The sequence below is a fragment of the Phacochoerus africanus genome, chromosome 14, assembly GCF_016906955.1.
Source record: "Phacochoerus africanus isolate WHEZ1 chromosome 14, ROS_Pafr_v1, whole genome shotgun sequence".
Classification (NCBI taxonomy): Eukaryota; Metazoa; Chordata; class Mammalia; order Artiodactyla; family Suidae; genus Phacochoerus; species Phacochoerus africanus.
Window position 1 is genome coordinate 56,603,950 of NC_062557.1, and position 24,580 is coordinate 56,628,529.

Genomic DNA, 24,580 nt, shown 5'->3' on the forward strand with positions numbered 1-24,580 from the left:
TTCCCTGACTTAATCTATCCCTCTTGCGCCTGCCAAGCTGGTGATAGATGTTTCCAGACCAGCGCTGCTGCTGGGGTGGCAGAAGAGCTTAATTCCCGACAAAACCGCTTTCTCTTGGACCGTTGACAGATTGGGTGGCCCTACAGAGGCGTCATTGTAGGGGTGCTCTGGTGGAAGCGAAGAGTGTGGTTGTAGAGCCATTTCATCCTTTGGGAGAGCTCCCTGGAACTCTTGTTTCCCCTCATCTGAAATTGGCATCTTGGCTCTATGGCCCCGTGTACAAGGGCTCTTTCGGGATGTTTGTTTGCCTCACCAGGACGCTGGAAAAGGGAACAGCTTACTGTGCCCATCCCAGAGCTCCCTGAGGACAGCGTCATCTGCAGCTGGAGGGGCTGCCGAGGCTATTGGGATGGGTGCACAAGGCTCAGGGCTCCATGAGAGAGACTTCCTGCATCACGTAGCTGCCTGCCTCCAGTCCATCAGCATCTGGGTCAGCTTTCTGGTGCTGTTTTTCCTTTTTTTTTTTTTTTTTTTTAATTTGTACGGGAAAATTGTTGACACATAACATCATGTTAGTTTCAGGGGTGTGGCATCAGGATTTGACCTTTGCACGCATTATGAAATGGTCGCCAGGATAAGTCTAGTGACCCTGTGTTCCCAAAGGTATTACAGTATTACTGTCCATCTTCCTTATGCTCTGTATGCCATGCCCGTGGCTTATTTATTGTAAAACTAGAGGCTGGTACCTCTTAATCTCCCTCACCTATTTCTCCTGCCACCCCACCCCCCACCACCCCCTTCCCTCTGGCAACTACTGTTTGTTCTCTGTATCTATGAGTCTGTTTTTGTTTGGGTTTGTTTTTTTACACTCCACCTATGCGCTCTTGTGGTATTTGTCTTTTCTCTGTCTCAGTTCACTTAGCTTAATACCGTCTAGGTCCATCCATTGTTTTTACAAACAGCAAGATTTCGTTCTTTTTATGGCCAAGTAATATTCCATTGTGTGTACATACCACTTCTTCTTTATCTGTTCCTCTAGCAGTGGGCACTTTGGCTGCTTCCATATCTCAGCAATTAGAAATAACACTACTGCCGTTCCTACTGTGGCATAGTAGGTTAAGATCTGACCTTGTCTCTGCGACAGCTTGGATTCAATCCCTGGCCCAACCCAATGGGTTAAGAATCTGGCATTGTCGCAGCTGTGGCTCAGATTTGACCCCTGGCCCAGGAACTTCCCTATGTCGTGGGTGTGGCCAAGAAAATAAGTAAATAAGTAATCCTGCCATGAGCATCAGGGTGCTGTTTGCATGGTGGCCTCAACCTGAACAGATCGACTCTTTTCTCCTCAACTGAGCATCTCTTCTGAAGCTCTACTGTCAGTCAAGGCTACTGAACAGAGAGGGGGGGCGGTGTTAGAGATCACGTGCCTTACATAGACAAGTTTAGAGACGTGACGTGCTTGCCCAAAGATATGGTCAGTAACCGAATTCCTCATCTGCTCGAAAAGCACTTTTATCTACCATGCTGGAGGTGTTTCTGTGCCACTGGAAACAGTCCTTCTCAGAGGGGACACTTGCTGGAGTCACACACAGCCCTCCGCCACTGCCCTCGGTCCAGCCACATGGTGAAGGGCTCATCTCCCTGTGAGATTCGCGTGTGTGATGTTGGGTGAGTCTGGGTTTCGCCAAGTCTGGAATCAGCAGCGCTTCTCCTGCCCACCTCTCTTAGCCAGCTTCCCCCAGCGTGTGTGTTTCTGTCTCCCCCCATGTGCTGGTGACCAGCCAATCAGTGTTGAGGATGCAGGAGCCCAAAGCTGACTCATCCTCAGAGAGAAAGGACAGAAGGAGGAGAGCGAAAGCACAGCTTGTGCCTGGCGGGGCTGCTTCAGACGGTGGCGCCCGCTGCAGAGATGGAGGGAAGTCATGGCACGTCCCTCGCCCACAGCAGCTTTCCCAGCTCTCCACGTGGCCCGTGAGATCAAATCCCTAGCGCAGCACTTGACGTCGATGTTCTTTTCACACTTACTCATCCTCCAGAGCCGTGGTTGGGACGCGTGGGAATGTCCACGGGCAAAGTTTGTAATCCGTCAAGTATGAAAAATAAGGCGCTTTCTTGTGTGATGTGTCGATTCCTCCATCAGCCACTCTTCATCCCTCTGTGCTTCTCCTCCCACAGGACCAGCTCTCGGCAGACATGTACAGTTTTGTGGCCAAAGAAATTGACTATGCAAACTACTTTCAAACGGTAAGGGTCTGGAAAAAGGGAGGTGGTTTGAAGTCTGCAGGCATCACGGTGCCGACAGGAAGGGACGTGGGTCTCAGCAAGGGCCCCTTGGTGGAACGTGTTCCAGAAATGGGCGGGGCTTTGACCATTTCTACCTGTGAAGACACCCTGCCTTCTGGTTCTCCTTTGTATGGATTTCTCCAAAGACCTAAGCATAAAATTCACCCCCATCCATGAAGATATTGCAACGGGGTGATCTATGGCTGTGGTTTGGCCACATCTGGAGACATTTTTGGCTCTCACCATTGCGGGGAGGGGCTTCTGGCACCTAGCAGGTCAAGTTCATCGCTAAACCTGCTACAATGCACAGCATGGCTCCCACAGTGGAGGGTTATCCAGCTCCAAATTGTCGCATGGTCAAGGTTGAGAAACCTCAGTCTATCATCAGTAAGGAACTTGGGAAGAAGAAGATGATAACCCCACCCCAGCACATAGTTGTTTTTAATTTTTTGCCCAGATGGTGACAAATAGGTAAATGAGGATTGATGTGCCTGTTGGCCTGTCTCTCACGGGGAGAGCAGATTTAGAGAAAAGAGAAACAGGATCTGAGTCACCGTACTTGAATAATCTGGCCCAAATAATTGGGTCCCTGGCTGTTTACTGGGGAAAATACAAAGCACGAGGGGGTGGGGGGGAAACTTGAAAGAAAAAAATACCCATTAGAAGTACAGTTAGGATCCCCTGCTTTCAAAGATGGGAATAAAACTCAAATCGAAAAGCATCTCTTTATGGTCAAAGAAGTGACAGAACGATAAGGAAGGAAGGGGAAGGAAAGAAGGACGAAGAATCCTGAGAGGCTTGAATAGCTGGATGAGTGTGGGGCGGGGCTGCGGGCGGCCAGCCCTCCCCCTGCCTGTACATCAGTGGCCCAGAGGTCTAGAGATCTAGAGTTTCTTCCACCCCGAGAAAGGAGAAAGAGCTGGTAGGTATTCCTCCCAACTTGGAAACTTATATTTCAAGTAGGAACATTTGGGGAGTTCCCTGGTGGCCCAGGAGTTAAGGATCCAACATTGCCGCTGCTGTGGTACGGGTTTGATCCCTGGCCTGGAACCTTCTGCATGCTGTAGGCAGGCCAAAAAAAAAAGGTTCTTTTTTCAAGTATATTCCGTCAGTTTTATTTGCGAAGGTAATATTTCTGTTTCATTTTAGGGTTTCTTTCTCTAGTTTTGTTTTTTGTTTTTTGTTTTTTTTGTCTTTTTAGGGCCTTACTCTCAGCATATGGAAGTTCCCAAGCTAGGGGTCAAATTGGATCTATAGCTGCCAGCTTACACCACAGCCACAGCAATGAGGGATCCCTAACCCACTGAGCAAGGTCAGGGATCGAACTCGATACTAGTCCTTATGGATACGAGTCTGGTTTCCTCTGAGCCACAACGGGAACTCTCATTTTAGAGTTTCTAAAACTCTTGAAATTGTTGGCATTCCAAGCATTCCTAGGCTGCCTGATTATCATGTGGGCACCGCTTAGTTCAACCTCCTCATTTTCTCCAAATTCCCTTTCAGTTGTACTTGGGGGTGACAGCATGTACTCTCTGCACCAGACTTTTAGGCAGAGTGACTCCCTCCCCTTCCCGCACACAAGCTCAAATTTTTTTTTTGTTTTGTTTTGTTTTTTGAGGGGGCAGAGATACAGAAAATACATGAAGTGACTATTGTTCGCTGGTTTTCGTCTGCTCATACCACCATCTCAGCAGCTTTTTTCGTGGCGGGCTGGGCAGAATAGGATGCCCTGAAGGACTTTGTTCTTAGGGCTGCTTCACTCTGACCAAAGCAATTTTAGCTCCCAAGGTAATTCAAGAGGACTGTGGATCAAGCCACAGCCTCTCCAGCCTGTTAGATCTTGAACTCCTTTTGCAGAAATCACACTGCTTAGAGGCTCAGGGCCTTTAGCGCTCTCTCGAAGGCAAATGGATTTCTCACTTGTTCTCCACTGACGGTTTATTGCTGCACCTCGTGGGTGCCTTTTGCCATGAAGATAAGGGCAGGGCGTCCCCTGGATGGGGTAGCAGTGAAGGTGGGCTGTCTAAGGCAGGTTCAGCTCCGGGGTGTCCTCCCTCGCCCGCCTCCCAGAATTCCTCTTGTGGTCACCCCGGGCCGCAGAGGCTAAGCGGGGATGCGTGCCCATCACGGCAGGTGGATGGGGGAGGGAGGGGGGGGCGGTTGGGCAGCCTGTGCGCCCCACCCTTCTGCAAAGGCTAATGCTTGTTGTAATTCCGCAGCTCATAGAAGTGCAAGCCGAGTACCACAGGAAGTCGCTGACGCTCCTGCAGGCTGTGTTGCCTCAAATAAAAGCACAACAGGGTGAGCGCAAGCCCTGCCTGGGGCAGGGATGGGGGGTAGGGGGCTGGGGTGGGAGGGTGGGGAGAGCCCGCCTCCTAGAGGAGGCTGATGCCCTGGCTTCCTTCACCATCCGCGCCCCCAGCAAGGTCACGGTTAGCCGAGAACTGGATCTCCGCCGGCTGGTGCCTCGAGGCAGCGGCAGTGAAGCCAAGCACGCTGGCACACGCTGCCGCCCGCCCGTCGGGAATGCGGCGGGTGTGCCCTGGAACCCGGGCATACCCCCCCCCCCGCCCTCCCCCGAACCGCAGGAAGGGAGGCTCTGCTGGGTTTCCGTGTCTTTGGGAGACTTAGGAAAAGCGGCATGATGAGAGGAAAGGCAGATTTCTGGGCGGGTGGGCTCCGCCGACCCTCTCACCCACCGCCTCTGCCCGCCCCCAGAGGCCTGGGTGGAGAAGCCTTCCTTCGGGAAGCCCCTGGAGGAGCACCTCACGATCAGCGGCCGGGAGATCGCCTTCCCCATCGAGGCGTGTGTGACGATGCTGCTTGAATGCGGGATGCAGGAAGAGGTGCGTCTGGGCGCAGCCTGGCCGGGTCTGGGGCGGGGCTTCCCGCCCAGGGGGTGGAGCCTCCAGGACCTCCTCCTCTGTTACCCGCCCCACCCGCCCCCGCGAATCCAAACCCGTGAAGACACCCTACAGCCCCTGCTTCTTCCCGCGAGCCTTGATTCTCCACGGACAGTGGCGGCTTGGGGGACATGGGACCGCTGGCCCCAGCACCTTAGAGCCCTACTCCAGCCCTTCTTCCTGCATATTTAACGCAATCAGGGCATTCTCCGCTCCCCCCCCCCGCATTCCCTCCCTCTCCCCTAATTTAAAAAATAGACCTTTTGACTTTTTCGATCATAACTCCTTTATAGAGACCCCCAAAATATGATTGATACAGACATTAGAAAGTACCTCTTATAAGCCACATGTAAAAGTCTATGAGAAATGGATGGCTGTTGCTTTTATTGCTGGTAAATCGTTTCCCAGGAGCTAGACCTCATCTTTGGTTTCTTTTTCTAGGCAAAAAAATATAAAAATCATTTCTCCACCTTCCTCTGGTCTGATCAGCTAATCAGTGTTTATGTAGCGCATTGACCACTGAGCCACATCAAAAAGAGGGAGATGGGGGCTGATGAACGTCCTGGGGGAGATGAGTCTTGCATCCATCAACTAAATCTCATTCCAAACATTCTGTAAGCTCTTCAAGGGCCACTAGACCAAGTGGGGGTGGGGGTGGCGAAACGGCAGAAGAGCAGGCAGCCTGGGAAGGTTTCACTCGAAGCCCGGCCTGTTTTAGATTCAGCTCTTCAGAAGGGAGGGGAATAAATGTGTTTTGTTTGTTACCATGTTTTAAAGTACCGGGCATTTGCATGTATATTGTCAATGAAAAGATAGATGGTCTCTTCCGTCCCTGAAAGACGGTTTCTCAGAGGAGATGAACGGAACCTCTTCTTTCCCCATCCTTTTTTGCAGTTGTTGGGGGTTTTGTTGGTCTGTTTGGTCTTTTTAGGGCCAAACCCTCTGTCTGCGGAAGTTCCCAGGCTAGGGCTTGAATCCGAGCTGCAGCTGCCGGCCTACACCACAGCCACAGCAACGCAGGACCTGAGCCGCATCTGCAACCTACACCACAGCTCACGGCAACGCCAGATCCCCAACCCACTGAGCGAGGCCAGGGGTGGAACCCACATCCTCATGGATGCCAATCGGATTTGCTTCTGCTGAGCCACAGCGGGAACTCCTCCCCAACATTTGTTTTTGATGGTGGAAAACCAGAGAGACATAAAGGTGAGATGATGAACCTGTCGCCCAGCTTATGGTCAGTTCACTCCCCCGCTGCCTCCACCGGCTGCCCCAGCCCCTGCCTTGGACAACCTGAAACCCACCCCAGATGCTCTGCCGTTCCATCTGCAGGACCTTGCTGGGTGTCTCTGCAAGATAAGGAGGTTTCTAAATGTAACTATATGATATTATACAAAAGTGAAAATAATTGATTGCTGTCTGCAGATGCCTCATCCGAGGGAACAGGATCTTGAAGAATGGATCCTCCAGCTGTTCCCACCCTGTCTCCTAACTCCTCCATCCCCCCTTTCTGGGCCTTTCCATCACTTGCCAGGCCTCAAGCTCATGGTCATCTTCCCCTGCTTGGCAGCCGTTCTTCTCCTTTGATAACAAATAGACTCAGGTGGCCCCCAGCCTGGAAGTGTAGCTCCTCGAGCCCAGCCACAGCCTCGTGCCCCTTTCCTCACTCTCCGGTTTTGTTGTGTTTTGTGCTACCCAGTTTCTTTTTCTCGTTTTTTCGTTTTAAATTTTTTATGAAAGTATAGTTGATTTACCCAGTTGTGTTACTTTCTGGTGTACAGCAAAGTGATTCACTTATATCTATTTATATTTTTTTCATATCTTTCCCATTATGGTTTATTATAGGATATCAAATCTCTCTCCCTGTGCTAGTCAGTAGACCTTGTTGTGTATCCATTTTATGTGTAGTGGTGTGTATCTGCTAATCCCAAATTCCTCATTTATCCCCTCCGCCTTCCCTTTTGGTAACCATAGTTTGTTTTCTGTGTCTGTGAGTCTGCTTCTGTTTTGTAAATAAGTTCATTTGTATCATTTTACTAGATTCCACATCTAAGCGATGTATGACATTTGAGTAACTTCACTTAGTATGAGGATCTCTAGTTGTATCCATGTTGCTGCAAATGGCATGATGTCAATCTTTTTTTATGGCTGAGTAGTATTCCACTGTGTACATGTCCCACATCTTCTTTATCCATTCATCTGTCATGTCAGTGGACCCTTAGGTTGCTTCCATGTCTTGGATATTGTAAGTGGTGCTGTAGTGAATATTGGGGGGCATGTATTTTTTGCTTTGGACATGGGTTTATCTGACATCTCTTATCCTGAGAAGGGAGTTAGCCATCTCAGCAGGCAGAGGACTCCGTAGTCAGTTGCAGAGACAATGCTGAGTAGTTAGGCTGTGAGCCACGGGGCAAGTCCCAAACTCAGTATTCCAGCTGAGGAGCGTTTTCTTCTGAAGGGTCTTGGAAGTCTGAGTGGCCATGAATGGCTTAGGGGGCAGAGGGGATCCCGCCAGCCTGTTTCTCCGTGTCCGGGTTGCATCGCAGAGTGCGAGCCGCTGAGCAGGTGGAACAGACCAGCGGGTCTTCACCCCGGGTCCACCTTCCCTGTGACTCGGGGTCCCCTCCGACGCTGAGCTGTACCGTCTCCCCCCGCACACACCCCACCTTCCTCCTCCCTTTCTCTGCAGAGCTCACTTTTGCAGCACTTCCCTTGGAAGAGGCGACAGTCACTGAAAAGTAGCTTTAAGATGAAACGTGGAGAAACCAAAGGAGGCACCGCTCCCTCGCAAACCACCCTGTCTGCCCGTCCCCTGAGGGCACCGACTCTACAAGTTTCTGAAAGTATAGCCCCATGCCTCCTGACACACAGACACACACACACAGACCCAGAGACACACACAAAGACGCACATATACACACAGACCCCGAGATACACACACACCCACATACAGAGACACACAAAAAGATGCAGATGTACATACACACACGACACAAACACAGAGACATACGCAAAGACACACAGACACACATATACACACACACCCAGAGACACAGACACAAACACATGTATACCCTACGACACAGACACACACACAGACACATGCATGCACAGACCCACAGAGATGCAGACATACATACACAAAGACACACAGACACACAAAGTTGCTGACACAGATACACAGTGAAACAGACACACACACATAGACGCACACAAAGACACAGACACACAGACCCAGGGACTCACATATACACACAGACACACACACATGCACTCATCATGGTAGACCTTTTTTCTGCATTCTTGTCCTGCCCTCCAATTCTGACCAGGTCTCAGATTCTTCTCCAAAATACGTCTTTTTAAAGAATGTCTGTGTAGTTGCTGTACATTACATGCGTGAGCTCCAGGTGTGCAACACAGTGATTCATGGGTTTTCAAGGTTATACTCCACTTACGGGTGTTATAAAATTGCCTCTTTTCCCCTGTAGTGTGAATATATCCTTCTAGCTTTTTCCACCTCATAGTTGGTCTCTCCCCCTCTCCTACCCCGATGTGGTCCCGTCCCCCTTCCTTCTCCCCACTGGAAATCACTAGTGTTTGTTATTTTCACTGGGTTTTTGTATTTTTTAGCTTCCACATATAGATAACATCATACACTGCTTGTCTTTCTCTGCCTGACTTATTTCACTTAAGCATAAGGCCCTCCATGTTGCTGCAAATGGCAAAATGTCCTTCTTGTGTACGTAGTAATATCCCATCGTGCCCATACACCACCTCTTTCTCCATTCCCCTGGGGAGGGACCCTTAGGTGGCTCCTACGTCGTGGCAGTTGTAAACAGCACTGCTGTGAACACTGGGGTGTGTGCATCTTTTGGAATTAACGTTTTATTTTTCCACACTGTGGCTTAAGTACACAAGAGCAGGAAGTGGATGTGCCCAGGGTTCATTTATCCAACAAATACTCAACCAGAACACCGAGTCACCCTACTAGGCTCTGGGGACACAGCGTGGATGAGGCCTGGGTCCTGCAGTCAGATTGCTCACGAAGAGACATTTTGGGAGGTCCCTGGTGGCCCAGTGATTAAAGGACCCAGCACTGTCAGGTCTGTGGCTCGGGTTCAACCCTGGCCTGGGAAATTCTGCAGGCCACAGGTGCGGCCAATAATAATAATAATAAAAGAGGAGACATTTAGAAAAGAGGCTGCCACAGTGTGGACGCGGTGACAGGAGGCTCCCCCCTGGGGGGTTATGGAGGGAACGGTGGGCAGACTGCCTGTCTTGTCTGTTGGCTTTGCTTTTGTGCCTTTGAGGTGCAGGCTGTCCAGTGACCCTCTGTCCTGTCGGCAGGGCCTCTTCCGAGTGGCCCCGTCGGCGTCCAAGCTGAAGAAGCTGAAGGCGGCGCTGGACTGCTGCGTGCTGGACGTGCAGGAGTACTCGGCAGACCCGCACGCCATCGCAGGTGCGCCCGCGGCGGGAGGGCCGGGGGGCCGGGGGAGGTGCAGACACGGAGGCCTTGCGGCCACGAGTCATGGAGACCGGGTGATGGGGCCCCGAGAAAGGCCTCCCCCTCCCCCACGTGCCAGGCAGAGGGGTGGCGGGGGAAGCGTGGGGGGGGGGGCTGCCATCCTCACCCACGGCCTCGGATCCAGTCACGTGGCGGCCGGGTCAGGGAACCGTCCCCGGCTGTGGCCCCAGTGGGTGGCGCCGGCTGGAGAATGTCCCTGGCATGTCACAGTGGCTCACAGCACGTACGTCTTTCACATCCAGGAGCTTTGAAATCTTACCTCCGGGAGCTGCCAGAGCCTCTGATGACCTTTGAACTCTATGACGAGTGGATCCAGGCTTCCAAGTGAGTCCAGCCGGTCTGGAGCGTCCTGCGGGTCGGGGTGGGTTCGGAGGTACCTAGTGACGTTACGGAAGCACTGCCCCCCGTGATCCAGCAGGTCCACCGCCTGGGGTACCTCGTGGGGAAACACCTGTCCCTGTGCCTGGGGGGGTGCGTGCAAGAGTCTTGATGGCGCTGTTTTCCTTGCGGGGGTGGCAGGCACGACCAACGAGCCGCGGTATCCCTGCGCTGGGACGTGGCCCCCAGCACCGCAGAAATGGGTGGAACTCGTCTGGCTAATGTGGAAGGATGGGAGGATTTATTTTTGAGGGACGTAGAACAGGTGAACAGGCACACAGCAAAAGAAAAAAAAATCATCCAGCACACTCAAAGCGGTACAGTTTTAGGAGGGCTTCTGTCTATGTGTAAAGGCACAAAAGAAGGTTCTGGAAGGGCTCTCACTGGCGGTGGGGGGGGGGGGTAGTGACGCTTTCTGGAGAAAAGAGCAGGACAGAGCTGTAGCCACAGGGCTCTTTATCCTCATCTGTAAGAGTTAAAACATATCAACAACCAGTCATGGATAATTAACATAAAAGCACAGTGGGCACCCTTCTGAAGACAAGCCTCGGGGAGGGGTCTCTGCCGGGCAGGGCCGGGGGAAGAACAAGGCCCAGACTCTGGTTGTTGTGTCTGCAGAGAAGGCTATGGCCCCCGGCGGGGCTGGTGCCCAGCAGAGCGGTCACCTGTGTGGCTCTGAAACGTGGCTTCCTTTTGATTTCCAGCTTCCTTCCTGATGGATACATGACGCTGATTGCTTTGTGTATCTTCTCAGGCCACAAATAAGTGCTGTCTTTCATGCCTGGGAGGGATCTGATTTCACTGGCTGCGCAGATACGGCTTGTGAGGACATAGGAGACTCAGCACCAGAGAGCGTGGGTGGCGATGAGGGTGATACGGGAAGGAGCAGGACTGAGCTGGGTGCCCATCAAAGGGTGATTTTTGCTTATGGGATTGAGTCATGAAAGGCAGTCTGCCTGGCTGCTCCGGAAGCATGCTGGAGGGTGTCTCTGCTTCTGGAAGAACCGGGGCTGCCCGAGAACCCACCTGGCCCGGAGGGGAAGCCAGGCGGGTGTGCACAGAGTTCGGGACAGCTGGCCCTGCTCCCCTTGCATACCGCTGGCATTCAGCCCAGGCAGGACAGAGGGGAAGCGGATTGCAAAGGCTGTCTGGGTGTCTATCTACCTCTCATTGTACAAAGGGAGTTGGGAATTCCCTGCTGGCCTGGCGGGTTAAGGATCTAGCCTTATCACTGGGTTTGATCCCGGACCCAGGACCTTCGGCATGCCATGGGCATGGCCAAAAAAAAAAAGCACGTTTGGGCTTTCACAGTGATGGCAGTAATTATAGGCGACAGCGTTTGTTGAGTGTCTCTTAGAGTCTTGCCGTTGTCTAAGCTCATTATATGTCTTCAACTCATTTCATCTGCACAACAGCCCTGTGCAGGGGGCTGTGCTGTTTTGCCCGTATTACAGATGAGGAAGTTGAGGGCAGGTGATCAGGGCAGGCACGTGCTGTGGAAGAAATGACAGGATGAGGCTTGGAAGCCCAGGGGTCTGGCTCCAGAGCCCTCGTGCTTCACCACAGCCTCTCTCTAGAACGACACTGGGGCCCTGGGGGTGACGATGGAGGGGCACAGAGCTTTGGATGGAAACTGCCCCTCTTGTTTCCTGGCCGTTGTAAGTGACTTTGGTGACACCAAGCTGGAGAAGGAGAGGGCGTGGTGCTCCAGGACCTGGGAGACGCGCTCCCCCATCACTCGCAAAGCTGGGCCCCAGAAGGAAACAGGAAAGAGCCCGATGCCTCAGGAGCTCAGGTCTTGGAACCGAGGAAAAGCCGAGGCCTCTTGCTGCCCCTGGAGGAGAAGCACATTGTTCCTAAAGACTCTGGTGATTCGGTGGCTGCCTTTGAGGCCACAGTCTCTAAAGAAAGTCCTCTTGCCCAGGCAGCCGCCTCCAGCCCTCTGCGTGCATCCTGGGAAGCTTTAAAAGACACCAGTGCCTGGACCTCTCTCCCGGGAGTCGGATTTAATTGGTCTGGGCTCTTCGTTTCAAAGCCCCCAAGCCTATTGTGTCGATAACCATTGGTCTTTGGCGAAACCTAGTCTCCCCAAAGAGCCACCGTCACCCTAACAGGGAATTGCGTTTCTGGCAAACTCTGCAGGGCACGACCGGGTCTGCCAGGGGCTGGGACATCCAGGAGTCAGAGGGGGCGCCAGGGAAGCGGTGAGAACAGCAGTTAGGGATCCGCCAGGACAGGGCCAGATGGCCTGGGACTCAGAGGGCGGGTCTTTGCAAGTCACTCCCATGCCAGAGCCGTGCCTGCGAGCGGGCAGGAGGACCCGCCAGACCAGGGACCTTCCTCAGATGGACGTTCCCTCTGCTTGGCACCAGCCGTCCCCCCCAATGCGACTGGTTCCCCAAACCTCCTGATGACCTCGGAGGGCCTTCCTTCCGGAAGACCTGATGTCCAGCAGCTGGTGGCCGGGGTCTGCCCCATCCCTGGTGCTCCTGCTGGGCAGCAGACTGATCTCGGGTTCGAGGCTGTGTGTGTTCAGGGTTGGGGGGACAGCCGCCTCCGGTGGCATCCTGCTTCCCAGCCCTGCCCACGGCCCTTGAGCCACGGAAGGCCCTCCGCTCGTGCGTGCTGATTTGTACTGGAGGAAAGGCCCTGGCAGCGTCTGCCTCTCCCCTTGGGAAGGATCGAGGAGCGGGAAAGGATGCGGGCTCGCTGCCTCAGGAGACGCCTCGGCTGCTGGCACAGGAGGGGGCGGTGGCAGCTGGGACGGCTGATTGGACCGAGGGCTTCCGATGGGCCAGCTGCTCTGCTTGGCACCTGCACAGATGCTCCTTGAGCTGCGCGCACTGGGTCTGTGGGCGCAGTTCTTGCCTTAGGTCCATTTTACACGTGAGGGTGGTGACGGTCCCGGAGGTCACGTCACTGGCACGAGACCACAGGTGGGGTCTTCGGGGCTTCCAGACGCAAAACCCTCTTTGTCCAGTTTTGGTCAGATTACAACCAGTTAGCAAATATGATGTGTTACCTTCCATTTCTTTTCTTCTTCTTGTCTTTTTTTTTTAAGGCCCCCACCCCCCACCCCTGGCCACCCCCGCAGCACATGGAAGTTCCAAGGCTAGGGGTCGAATTAGAGCTGCAGCTGCTGGTCTATACCACAGCCACGCCGGATCTGAGCCGAGTCTGGGACCTACACCACAACACCTGGCAATTCTGGATCCTTAACCCACTGAGCGAGGCCAGGGATCAAACCCACATCCTCGCGCATACTAGTTGGGTTCGTTACCACTGAGCCACGACGGGAACTCCCACTTTTTTTTTTTCTTTTGTCTGTTATGTCCGTATGAGTCTGAATGTTTACGTGTTCAAAAGGTGTTTATTGAGCATCTCTTATGTGCCAGATACCAAGACGCTCAATGTGCCTCAAATATCATCCATGGAACTGGGCATTCGGCTGCCACCATGGTGGGAAAGTGGTGTCCTCTTTCTGTGTCAGAGGCGCCCTCCTGAGCCACCCCAGCCCTGCCCACTCCAGAGCAGCCTCTGCCCTCCTTCCTCACCTGCTGCCCCAGCACACTTTCACCCGGGCCGTGTGACACCTGCAGGGGAGGTGCTGTTACAGTAGCACAGGCTTGTCAGTGAGAGCCTGCTGACGCTGACAATGGCTGGTTTCTTTTTTTCCTCCAAGAGTCTGATGACTGGCCAATATGAATGGTGGTAAGACATCACTGATTCTCAACCCGTGGCTTTTCCTGTTCCTTTCTCAGTATCCAGGAGCAGGACAAGAGGCTCCAAGCTCTGTGGAATGCTTGTGAAAAATTGCCCAGGGCCAATCACAACAACATCCGGTAAGTGGACCCTGGGGACACGGGGTCAGGGTTATTTACACCTGGAGCACATGTTTCCAGGTCAGAAGGCATGGTTACTAGCAGGCCTGGCATCACACAGTGCCCAAAGTGTGGCTGACGTGCAAGTCTCTTTTCATCTAGTGACTTGCTGATTCAGCTAAATTCTGTGAGTTGCAGGAAGCAAAGATGAATGCAGGCTTTCAGGTACCCGGGTGTATTATAAAGCTCTAGGTGCCGGCGGAAAGCGGGGAGCAGCTGCCCAGACCCGCGGCTGGACTTGGCAGGTGTGGCCTTGAGCGGGTCTGCAGGAGGGAGAGAATGTTCTCGGTCCCCACCTCTCACCAGGGATTCTCCCTGCGTCTGTCTCTCACTTTTCCCACTGCTCTGCGGACTTTTTCCTCCCGGGCTTCTGCTCCTTCCCACTTTCTGCTTTCTCATCACTTTGTCCTGCCTGTGCAGCTTGCTTCTGGCCCTGCACCCTCTGCTCAGAGTTTCCTTCGAGGCAGATTTTCAGCTTCAGTTCCTGCTGCCATCTGCCTGATTATTTCTGTTTTCCTGTTAAAAAATCCCAGGAGCAACGTCTCATGGCGGATCCTCAAAGATTTAAATACAGACTCACCATATAAGCCAGAAGTTCCCCTTCTGGATGTGTACCCCAAAGTTTGAAAGTAGGGCCTTGTACATTTGTACAGGCATAGAAAAGAAATACTGCCATTTGCAGCAGCATGGATGGACCTAGAGATGAATCAGAAAAAGACAAGTCTCATGTGATACCACTTATATGTGGAATCTAATAAAATGATCCAAATGGATGTATTTATCTAACAGAAATAGACTCACAGACACAGAAAAACAAACTCACGGTTGCCACGGAGGGCAGGTAGCGGGGAGGGTTGAGTTAGGCGTTTGGGACTGGTAGGTACACTCTACTTTATATTAAATGGATACTCAACGAGAGCCGACTGTATAGCTCAGGGAAATTTACTCAAGATTCTTAATAACATACGGAAAAAGAATCTGAGAAAGAACAGATATGTGTCCCTGTCTGGCTGAGTCACTCTGTGTACGCCTGAAACTAACCCAACACTGTACGTCAGCTATACTCCAATATAAAATAAAGAGCAAAGAACATAAAATTTTAAAAATTGTAAAAAGAAAGTAGGGGATGGAGTTTGTACACCTGTGTTCATGGCAGCCGTATTCATCACAGCCAAGAGGCAGAAACAGCCCGAATGTCCAGCGATGGGCACATGGGTATATACACACACACACTGCAACGGTCAGCCTTGAGAAGGAAGGACGTTCTGGGAGTTCCCGTCGTGGTTCAGCAGTAACGAACCCGACTGGTATCCACGAGGACCTGGGTTTGACCCCTGGCCTTACTCAGTGGGTTAAGGATCCGGTGTTGCCGTGAGCTGTGATGTAGGTGGCAGACTTGGCTTGGATCTCGCATTGCTGTGGCTGTGGTGTAGGCCGGCAACTACAGCTCCAATTCGACTCCTAGCCTGAGAACTTAGATATGCGGCCCTAAAAAGACTAAATAAATAAATAAAGATATACATTATAAATACATAATATATATTATGGTAAACACACACACACACACGTGTGTGTGCGTATGTATGTGTGTATGTATAACCACAGTTTTTAGAAAATCCCAAGCATAAGAACCAGGCTGGTACACCTCATCCTGTGTGGCTGACGACAGCCCTAGGTCCCTGGCCAGCCATGGCCTGATTTTGCTCGACTCAGGCCCCCGTCCTCGTGCAGGCATGTGTGAGGCCTCTTGGAGGGTGTGACATGGCTGGAGAGGCTGTGGATGGAGGTGGCCCAGGGGCAGCTTGGGGACTGGGGGGCTTTTCTGCTCCAAGGACAGAAGGTAAGTTGTCAGTTCCCGAAGGAGCCACTTGCCTGTGATCCAAACAAAACAGGGCTAGATCGGCAGACCATGTAACCGGGATCCTGGAGGAGATGGGTCCAGGGGGTCCGGGGCCCCCTCGGAGCCTGGCAGGCTCTAGTGTGGCTCCTGAGCTCTCTTTGTGCCTCGTGTGTGCAGAGCTCACTCTTTGCAGTTTTTTGGTTCTTTTGTTTCTTTTTTTATGACCACACCTGTGGCATATGAAAATTCCCCAGCCATGGATCGAATCTGAGCTGCAGCTTTGACCTAAGCACGGCTGGGGGCAATGCCAGATCCTTTAACCCACTGTTCTGGGGCAGGGATTGAACTCATGCCTCTGCAGTGATCTCAGCTGATGCACCGGGATTCCTAACCCACTGCACCACAGCGGGAACTCCACGTTTTTTGTTGTTTTTTTAGTAATAACGTTATCGAGATCCAGCTCCTATACATTGTTCCCTGTTAAAGTGTGCAGTTGTGGCGTTCCCATTGTGGTTCAGTGGAAACGAATCTGACCAGCATCCACACAGGTGAAGGTTCAGTCCCTGTTCTCGCTCAGTGGATTAAGGATCCGGCGTTGCCGTGAGCTGTGGTGTAGGTTGCAGATGCGGCATGCATCTGGCGTGGCTGTGGCGTAGGCCGGTGGCTGTAGCTCCAGTTAGACCCCAAGCCTGGGAACCTCCATGTGTCATGGGTGCGGCCCTAAAAAGACGAAAATTACTAAAGTGTGCTGTCGCTTGGGCTTGTGTATACCTGAGGAGTCGTGCACCTGTCACTCTGTCTAATTTTAGAACAATTTCATCACCCCAAAAAGGAAGCCTGTTCCCAGTAGCAGTCACCCCCGACTTGTGCCCACCCAGCCCCTGGCAAACGCTCACCTCTGTTCCGCTCTGTGGCCCTGCCCGCACTGGCATTTCCCGCGGTGGAATCAGAAACGTGGGCTCTCCGTGGCTGGCTTCCTTCATGCGATGTTGTGTTTCTGAGGCCACCCCCAAGGTAGCGTGCTTTTCGGGCTGCCGAGGGTTCCGTCGTGTGGATTCGCCACGGTGGATGCACCCGCGTGTCCCCTTCTGGACATCCGGGTGGTCTCCCCGTCAGTTCTGATGACGAGAGCTGCTGTCAGCATCTGTCTACACCTCGTGTGTGAGGGCATGTTTCTCCAGCAGTGGAATTGCTGGGCCACCTGCTCAGTCCAGGCTGCACTTTGTCCTCACTGGCTGTCAGAGCCCCACAGAGGTGAGCCCCCCTGGGACCCACGCCCGGCACGTAGTTGTCCCCTCCCACGCCACCTCCACACCGCTTCTCACCTCTGCACACAGGAGGATGGCAGGTGACAGAGGCTTGAGAAGAGCAGGGACGTTCCAGGTCGTCCTTTACCGAGGCTGAAGGAAAGCCGGAGCCGGGTTTTTCTGGCCAGATGTGAGCAGACAGCAAGAGCTGAGGCTGTCTTTGGAGCGTTCCTTGTCCTGCCACATGACGCGTCCTGATTACACGGCAGGACGTGTAGTCTTGCTGTCCATCAGACGTGCTGCAAGGGAGAAGTGTCCACCCAGCGCTGGGGGGACAGGGCCGGTGTCGCGCTCTCATTCAGCCTGGCCCTTCTCACTGCCTTTCAGGTACTTGATCAAATTCTTATCCAAGCTCTCAGAATATCAAGACATCAACAAGATGACGCCCAGTAACATGGCCATTGTGCTGGGACCCAACCTGCTGTGGCCACAGGCAGAAGGGTGAGTGCGGGGAGGGGCGCGTGGGTGGAGCCAGGGCCCGGGAGGGGGTCTCAAGCCTCATCACTAGGTCAGGTCAGGTTCCGTCTCACCTGTTCCTTTCTGAGACCCAGGAGGAGGCCCAGCATTGTCAGGTCTCACCCCCACCCCCACCCCCCCGTGAGGCGTCTGAGAGCCAGGCCTGCAGGGAGGGTCTTTGCTGAGCTGGTCTCTCCCCGCCCCCGGGGGGAGCTGACAGCCCAGCGCTGGGCGCAGAGGGACAGAGGGCTGTCCCAGCAGAGCACAGAGGTGGAGGAAGGAGGAGGCTGGCACTTGTGAGAGCCGCGCCTCCTGCTGTGGGCCCATCCCGCGGCCCCCGGAGGGAGCACTTCCGGGGCGGCTCCGTCTGGGGGCGGGGGGGGAGCGGGCTCCACCCCCGCGCGCAGGCTCCGCCCCGCGCTCAGCCCGTCCCCCCGCCCGCCCGCCCGCCTGTGCTGCAGGAACATCACCGAGATGATGACCACCGTGTCCCTGCAGATCGTCGGCATCGTCGAGCCCATCATCCAGCATGCGGACTGGTTCTTCCCCGGGGGTGCGTGGCGGCCTCGGGGGCGGGAGAGGGCTTCCCGGGCGGCGGCAGCGTCCCTGTGAGTCCTGAACCTTTGAAGCCAGACCCCGCTGGCTAGAGGTGGGGGGGTGTTTTGTTTTGCTTTTGACACACACACACACACACACACACACACACACACACACACACGTCACTCAGGCATGGGTGGAGGCGTGGCAGCAGCTTTTTTTTTCCTCTTACAGCCAAACCTGTGGCATATGGAGGTTCCCAGGCTACGGCTGAAGCAGAGCTGCAGCTGCCGGCATGCACCGCAGCCACAGCAACGCCAGAGCCAAGCCACATCTGCAACCTACGCCACAGCTTGTGGGAACGCTGGATCCTTAACCCACTGGGCAAGGCCAAAGATCAAACCTTGGCCTTGAGGATGTAAACCCACGTCCTCACAGACGCTAGGTTGGGTCCTTTACCAACCGAGCAACATGGGAACTCCCGGGGCAGCTTCTTATTCTCCTGTTTCTGTCCAGGGGAAGTCCTGGCCTGAAGATGTCCACTGCCTGCACTAAAATGCCCTCGGATTTTATTGGGCTAACGTCTATACCAGAGTTTCTTAAAATCTGTGAATCATGAGAAGCAGGAGCAGAATAAAAAGAGACGTTCTGCTCTGCAGATGCAGAGGCTGAACCTGGAGTTGTCATGAACCTGGGGTTTTGTTCAGGGCTCAGGGGTCACCTGGATGCCATCTTTTTGTTACTCTAGGCTGTGTCCTTTGAGTGACCCTCAACATGGGAAGGTGGGGCTTAAAGGCAACGAGATCCTTTTTTGTACCTGGTTCAAAATGAGGCTCCCTAAGATGGAGCCGCAGAAGTGTTCTTAGCCATGGAAGCACATTGGATAAAGGTACAGTGCTCACTGGTGACAGCTTTGAAGAGACGGCAGTTTTCACACGAAATTCAGTATTTGCTTTTTAAAAAGTGATACCACGCTTTGTGTTAACTAAACATTAAGGGGTATGCTTTCAGCCGTGCAACAGCAAACTGATAACTCGTGGGGATAACATACTAATAATTCTGGGCTCTGTCCGTCAGTGATAATCAATGAAGGCTGATCTAACCTCAGAGAAGTTTGATTGTCTTTTGACTTTGTGTAGTTTGACTGTGACAGCTCTGAAATGAGAGTTCAGTTGAGGATCAAAGTCAAGTGTGATGGCAGGATATCAAGATAAAGAAGTAAAGGACTTCTCTTGTGGCTCAGTGGGTTAAAGCTCCAGCATTTGCTCTGGTGCAGATTCAGTCCCCATCCTGAACTTGGGCGTGGCACGGGTGCAGCCAAAAAAGAAGAAGAAGAAGCAAAGAACGTAGGAGTTGAAGGCATAAGTCTATAGCTTCTGTGGCTGAGCTGACTCATCGCTGTTGTGGCTAAATAGGCTGTGACCAGGAATAGATGAAATGGGATCCGTTTGTTAGCCAGTGACCTTAGTGAAATCTCCTACCAGTTCTAATCCTTTTTAATTTGTTTTTCTCCTCGGTCTTCCAGAAAGACCATATTGGTGTCTATCGAGAGTAGCATTGCCAGTAATTTTATTTTCGTGACTAATTCCATTGGCTAGCACTTCAATAGTGTCAGAAAATCATGTTGAGAGTGGGCATGGCTCTTTCTCCTGATTGGATCTAATCTGCTCTGGTGTTTGGCTCTTAAACATGAAGTTTGAGATCGTTGGTTTTGCCTTTTTCCCAAAGTGCCCATCTGTTCCTATTTGACTAAGTTCGTCTCAGTGATTACAAAGCCTTTATTAAATGCCCGTCCTGTTAGGTGCTAGGTGGGCACATATATTAATAGGATGAATTCTATGAAGATGAATTAATATCGTCCAAGGTGGATGAGCTAACATGGAACCATGGGACAAGATTTTCAGGGTGGCACATAAAGGAGCAGCCATTTCTGCTCCTCTCCCTGCTGCCCAGGAAGGGCCGGGCTGATCCACAGCCTGTGCACACCCATGCTTTCTCCCCTGCAGAGATAGAGTTCAACATCACGGGCAATTATGGGAGTCCGGTGCACGTGAACCACAATGCCAACTACAGCTCGATGCCCTCCCCAGACATGGACCCCGCCGACCGGCGCCAGCCGGAACAGGCCCGCCGGCCCCTCAGCGTTGCCACGGATAATATGATGCTGGAGTTTTACAAAAAGGATGGGTATGAACTTGTGTCCCTTTCTCAGCATTGGGGGTTGGGGGCGGGAGGGCTGAGACGGGTTGACAGGAAGGCTGCGCTTACCGGCAGCGGTGTCAGTGATCCGTGGCCATTAGCCTGTCCCCTCACTCTCCCTGCTTCCATCTGTGCTAGTCGGGGTCCTAGACTTGCTTCCTGCTCTTTGGGCCAGAGGTAAGTCCAGCCTTCTCAGCTGGCAGTTGTGATCAGTATTGATTAGCTCTCATCAAAAGGAAAAAAGAAAGGTGAACAAGGGGAATTGGAAAAAAAAAAAAAGAAGATACTTAAACCCTTTATTTTGACCTACCGTGTACAAATGTGCATCAGTTCTCAAACCTTCAGTGGTTTTACTTGGATGATTTTTTTTTTTTAATCTGGCATCAGGACCGCATATAATGTGTCATTCAGCATTCCCAGTTTCAGTCTCCAAAACAGAGGGACAATCTAAACCCTGAAGCAAGGGCAAAATCCTTGTAAGCTTCTGAGAGCCCTTCTTTCCCCTTCTTTGATGATGGTCACCAACTTGGTTGCAGTTGTCACGAGACTCACGGATGCATCAAACACCATTTGCCCAGAAAGAACCCTCTTGCACCCATATCGAATGAGTGCGTGTTACCTAGTGTGTAATTGCAGGATGGGATTCCCATAAGAAGTAAATGAGTATCAGCAGGTGTCCTAACGGGCACCACTGAACCAGGGGAAGTGGCAGCTCAGCTCCGGCCCCCAAATACGTGGACTTCTGCACGTTCAGCAAACGGAGGGACCAGCCAGTCTGTCCTATGGAGGGAAGGTTGAAAACACAACTGTAGAGCCACACGATGGGAAGTGTTCAGAAGGACCGCCACCCCTGCTCGTTACCTTACCCACCAGAGACCCTTCCCGTGAGAGGCGGTGGGGGCTGTGGCTCTGCTCAGCGCTGTTGTTCATTGTTCTCTATCTGGCAGAGGAAGAAAACCTGGAAAATCTTACAAGTTGAGGAGAGGCGGTGTTGGGGGTTCCTTCAGCCTATAAAAAAGAATATACTTAGAATCTGATCTTTGTATCGAGAGAGAGACAGAGATCCAGAGAGAGTGCTCGAGAGCTAGCAGGTGCTTTGGCACATGGTTTTAAAACCAGCTTGAGCAACTCGGCTTCTTTGTGAGGTGTCTCTAGCCAGGAAGATGCCCTGGAGAGTCAGTTCTGGTCCTGCCGTCCAGGCGTTTCTGCTTTAGGCATGGGCTCCCCATCCTCCCTGCCAGACCCCGTCTGATTCCCAGTCCCCTCCAAAAAGCCATCCAGGTGACCTCAAGAAAGGTCTCACTGTAGCATCTTGGGACATTCCAAGGCCACTGGCCCCCATGATATGCAGGCAGACGCAGAAGCAGAAGCGATGGTATTTAGGTGTTTGCATCATCTCGGATAAGGTTCTCTCCCAAGAATTTGTGACTCTTATGGCCGTGCCACACACCACGCTGATTTAGAGCTGAAACTGCTCTGTATGCCTTAAGGATGTTCAGACACATTGGTTACTGTTGTGCACGAAGCGACTCTATTTTATGGGTTTTAAAATTTGAATTAAACATGAAATGGAGGGCTTACCAGTTGAGGGTGCACTCTCTGAGTTGCCCAGGGTCTCCATGCCTATGTTTCGAACGGCATTTAGGAGTTCCCATTGTGGCTCAGTGGGTTAAGAACCCAACTAGTATCCATGAGGATGCGGGTTTGATCCCTGGCCTCACTCAGTGGGTTAAAGATCTGGTGCTTCTGTGAGCTGTGGTGTAGGTGGCAGATGTGACTCGGATCTGGCATTGATGTGGCTGTGGTGTAGGCTGGCAGCTACAGCTACAATTCCACCCATAACTTGGGAACTTCCAGATACCACAGGTATAGCCATAAAAAGAAAGAAAAAAAAATACACTAAAACCAAAATGGACTGGCTAAGGACAGTGGGAGGTGAGAAGAGTGGGGAGTGGGGGTAAGGACAGTGGGGGTTGCAGCAACAGGCTCCCCAGGATAGGGAGGACCTCCTGTGGGGGCTGGTGGGGGGGTGGCCGATCCTGGCTGAGTCTCCTGCGCTCTCTGTTTGTTTCTAAAAGAACCTTGGCCAAGACGGCCCTTCTGATTCTTTCGTTCTTTCCTGCCCCCCTGCTGGGGCAGGGCAGTAAGACTTGGGGTGGGGGGGAAGATGCCTCCTCTGTCCCTTCACCATCCAAGGTGTGATTCAGCGTCTCCTCCCAAAACCCCCTCTGACTCCAGGGTCCCTAGAAGACTCGGAACCTGCAGCAAAGGTCTTGCCTCTCCCCTCTTTCTTGTTCGCTTGGCTTCTACAGAGACCGCCCCCCCCCCCACCCAGTCTCCTGCTGTTCAGAGTCAGTGTTAGGGAGGGGAGAGATCTGGTGACAGGTCCTGTAGCCTAGGTGACATGACCAGAGGGCGTCTTCCCAGCCCGTCCATCCCATCCTGCACCTGGTTCACTGGTTCAGTATCCTTCCCTCCCCCAATCATTCATTCCCTCCCTCATTCATTCATTCATTCATCGAGATGTGATTAACATACAACCGCACGGCTTCAGGTGTACAGCCTCCTGATTTCGTGGGGGGTATGTCACGGAATGATCACCACAGCAGGTCTGGGTCACATCTGTCCCCACGCTTAGACTTTATTTTCTTACGGTGAGAACTTTCACGATCTGCTCTCTCAGCATCTCGGTACCCAGGACAGCAGCATTCACCACAGTCACCTGCTTGCTGTCCATCTCCAGGGCTGCTTTGCCTTAGAACTGGAAGCTCGCATCTGTTTTTTTTTTTTTCTTTTTAGAGCTGCACCCTCAGCGTATGAAGGTCCCCAGGCTAGGAGTCACATCAGAGCTACAGCTGCCGGCCTGCCCCACAGCCACAGACACGCCAGATCCGAGCCACGTCTGCAACCTACGCCACAGCTCCCGGCAACGCCGGATCCTTAACCCACTTCGCAAGGCCAGGGATCAAACCCGCATCCTCATGGATACTAGTCGGATTCATTTCCACTGTGCCACGACAGGAACTCCCTATGGCAGGTTCTAACCCTGCTGAGCTGCAACAGGAACTCCTGGAGTTTGTGTCTTTCGACCCCTTCACCCATTTACAGGCACTGTCGTCCACCCCCCACACCCAGCCTGGCCTCTGGCAGCCACCCTCCCTGCTCCCTTCACTCAGCTTGTTTTAGACCAAGGCTCGCGCGCTCTTTCTTTCTCCAGGGAGGTATTTTTTTTTTTTGTCACCTGTGCTTGGCTTCGGCAAGAACAGAGCACGGTCATTGTCAAGGCTGCTGCCTACTGGCCGAGCAATGCGCGCCCTGTTCTGTTTGTACCTTGCACCCTCCCTCCGCGAGTGAGAGCGGTTATTGCCCCGTTTTAAATGGATGAGCAGAGAGATGGATGTTAAGTCCTTCGTCCACGTTGCACAGTTAGTTACTGGAAACCTGGGATTCAGACCTCAAATCCCTCCTTCCAGAGTCCACATCCTTGCTCACGGGCTGTGCTGCTCCCCAGAGCGGGGCGATCGGGACGGGACGGGAAGGGAGTCTGTCCTGGAGCTGGACCCCAGCCCGCACATTCCAGCCACCAGGCCCCGATCTTCCCTCCATCTGATGTGTACGATTCTCAGAGTTCCCTGATGGCTCAGCAGGTAAAGGACCTGGCATTGTTGATGCCATGGCGCGGGTCACTGCCAAGGTGCAGGTTCGATCCCTGGCCCAGGAACTTCTGCATCCTATGGGTGCGGCCAAAAAAAAAAAAAAAAAGTGGGTATGATTCTTTGCGTCTCCAGCTTCTCACCCATTGGTGAGAAGACCACCAGTTGATGTGGGTTTCCCCTCTCACACTCACTCACACGCCCCCATGGTGTGGACACCTGGCTTCCACCCAGGTGATGGTGCAGGGCGAGCGGAATATGTCTTAGCACCAGCATCATCCATCACTGGTCACTTCCTTCATGGAGACGCTGGAGGTGGGGCAGGAGGCATCAGCCTCGTTCTGTGGCTGAGGGGAGGGCCCTACCAGTCAGCAAATGGTTCGGCTGGGACTAGAGGCCTGGATCATTCCAGAACCTGTTCCGAGATACAGTCGCTCCTGACAGGTACAAAGGGTAGCCTGGGATAAGCTCCCTGTGAGTGTGAGGTCCTGGGAGGCAGGGAGAAGCTAAACCCGGCAGAGCCAACTTCAGGGGCCCGCCTTGCCCAGGTGAGGAGTTGCCAGCCTGCCTGCCCCGCAGGAATCCCAAGCGCCAGCAGGGGGCGACGCTGAGTCCCCT

At 52.9% G+C, this 24,580-nt stretch overlaps 1 protein-coding gene and 1 long non-coding RNA gene across 5 annotated transcripts in view; one reads left to right on the forward strand and one right to left on the reverse strand.

Moving 5' to 3' along the window:
- The window catches only part of ARHGAP44 (Rho GTPase activating protein 44), a 153,563-nt gene that overhangs the window by 116,336 nt on the left and 12,647 nt on the right, over nucleotides 1–24,580 (forward strand). For all 4 annotated transcript variants that reach the window (XM_047758821.1, XM_047758820.1, XM_047758823.1 and 1 more), the window contains exons 8-16: nucleotides 2,176–2,244; nucleotides 4,503–4,584; nucleotides 5,002–5,129; nucleotides 9,534–9,645; nucleotides 9,954–10,035; nucleotides 13,851–13,931; nucleotides 17,445–17,558; nucleotides 18,035–18,126; nucleotides 20,117–20,297. In XM_047758821.1, the coding sequence (XP_047614777.1) occupies nucleotides 2,176–2,244; nucleotides 4,503–4,584; nucleotides 5,002–5,129; nucleotides 9,534–9,645; nucleotides 9,954–10,035; nucleotides 13,851–13,931; nucleotides 17,445–17,558; nucleotides 18,035–18,126; nucleotides 20,117–20,297 (941 nt within the window). The remainder of the gene's footprint in view (nucleotides 1–2,175; nucleotides 2,245–4,502; nucleotides 4,585–5,001; nucleotides 5,130–9,533; nucleotides 9,646–9,953; nucleotides 10,036–13,850; nucleotides 13,932–17,444; nucleotides 17,559–18,034; nucleotides 18,127–20,116; nucleotides 20,298–24,580) is intronic.
- On the reverse strand, nucleotides 9,554–17,917 carry LOC125115075 (uncharacterized). Its single transcript, XR_007131977.1, has 3 exons — nucleotides 17,136–17,917; nucleotides 16,707–16,928; nucleotides 9,554–10,060 (listed from the first exon to the last, which is right to left on the reverse strand). It is a non-coding gene; the product is annotated as an uncharacterized LOC125115075 (long non-coding RNA).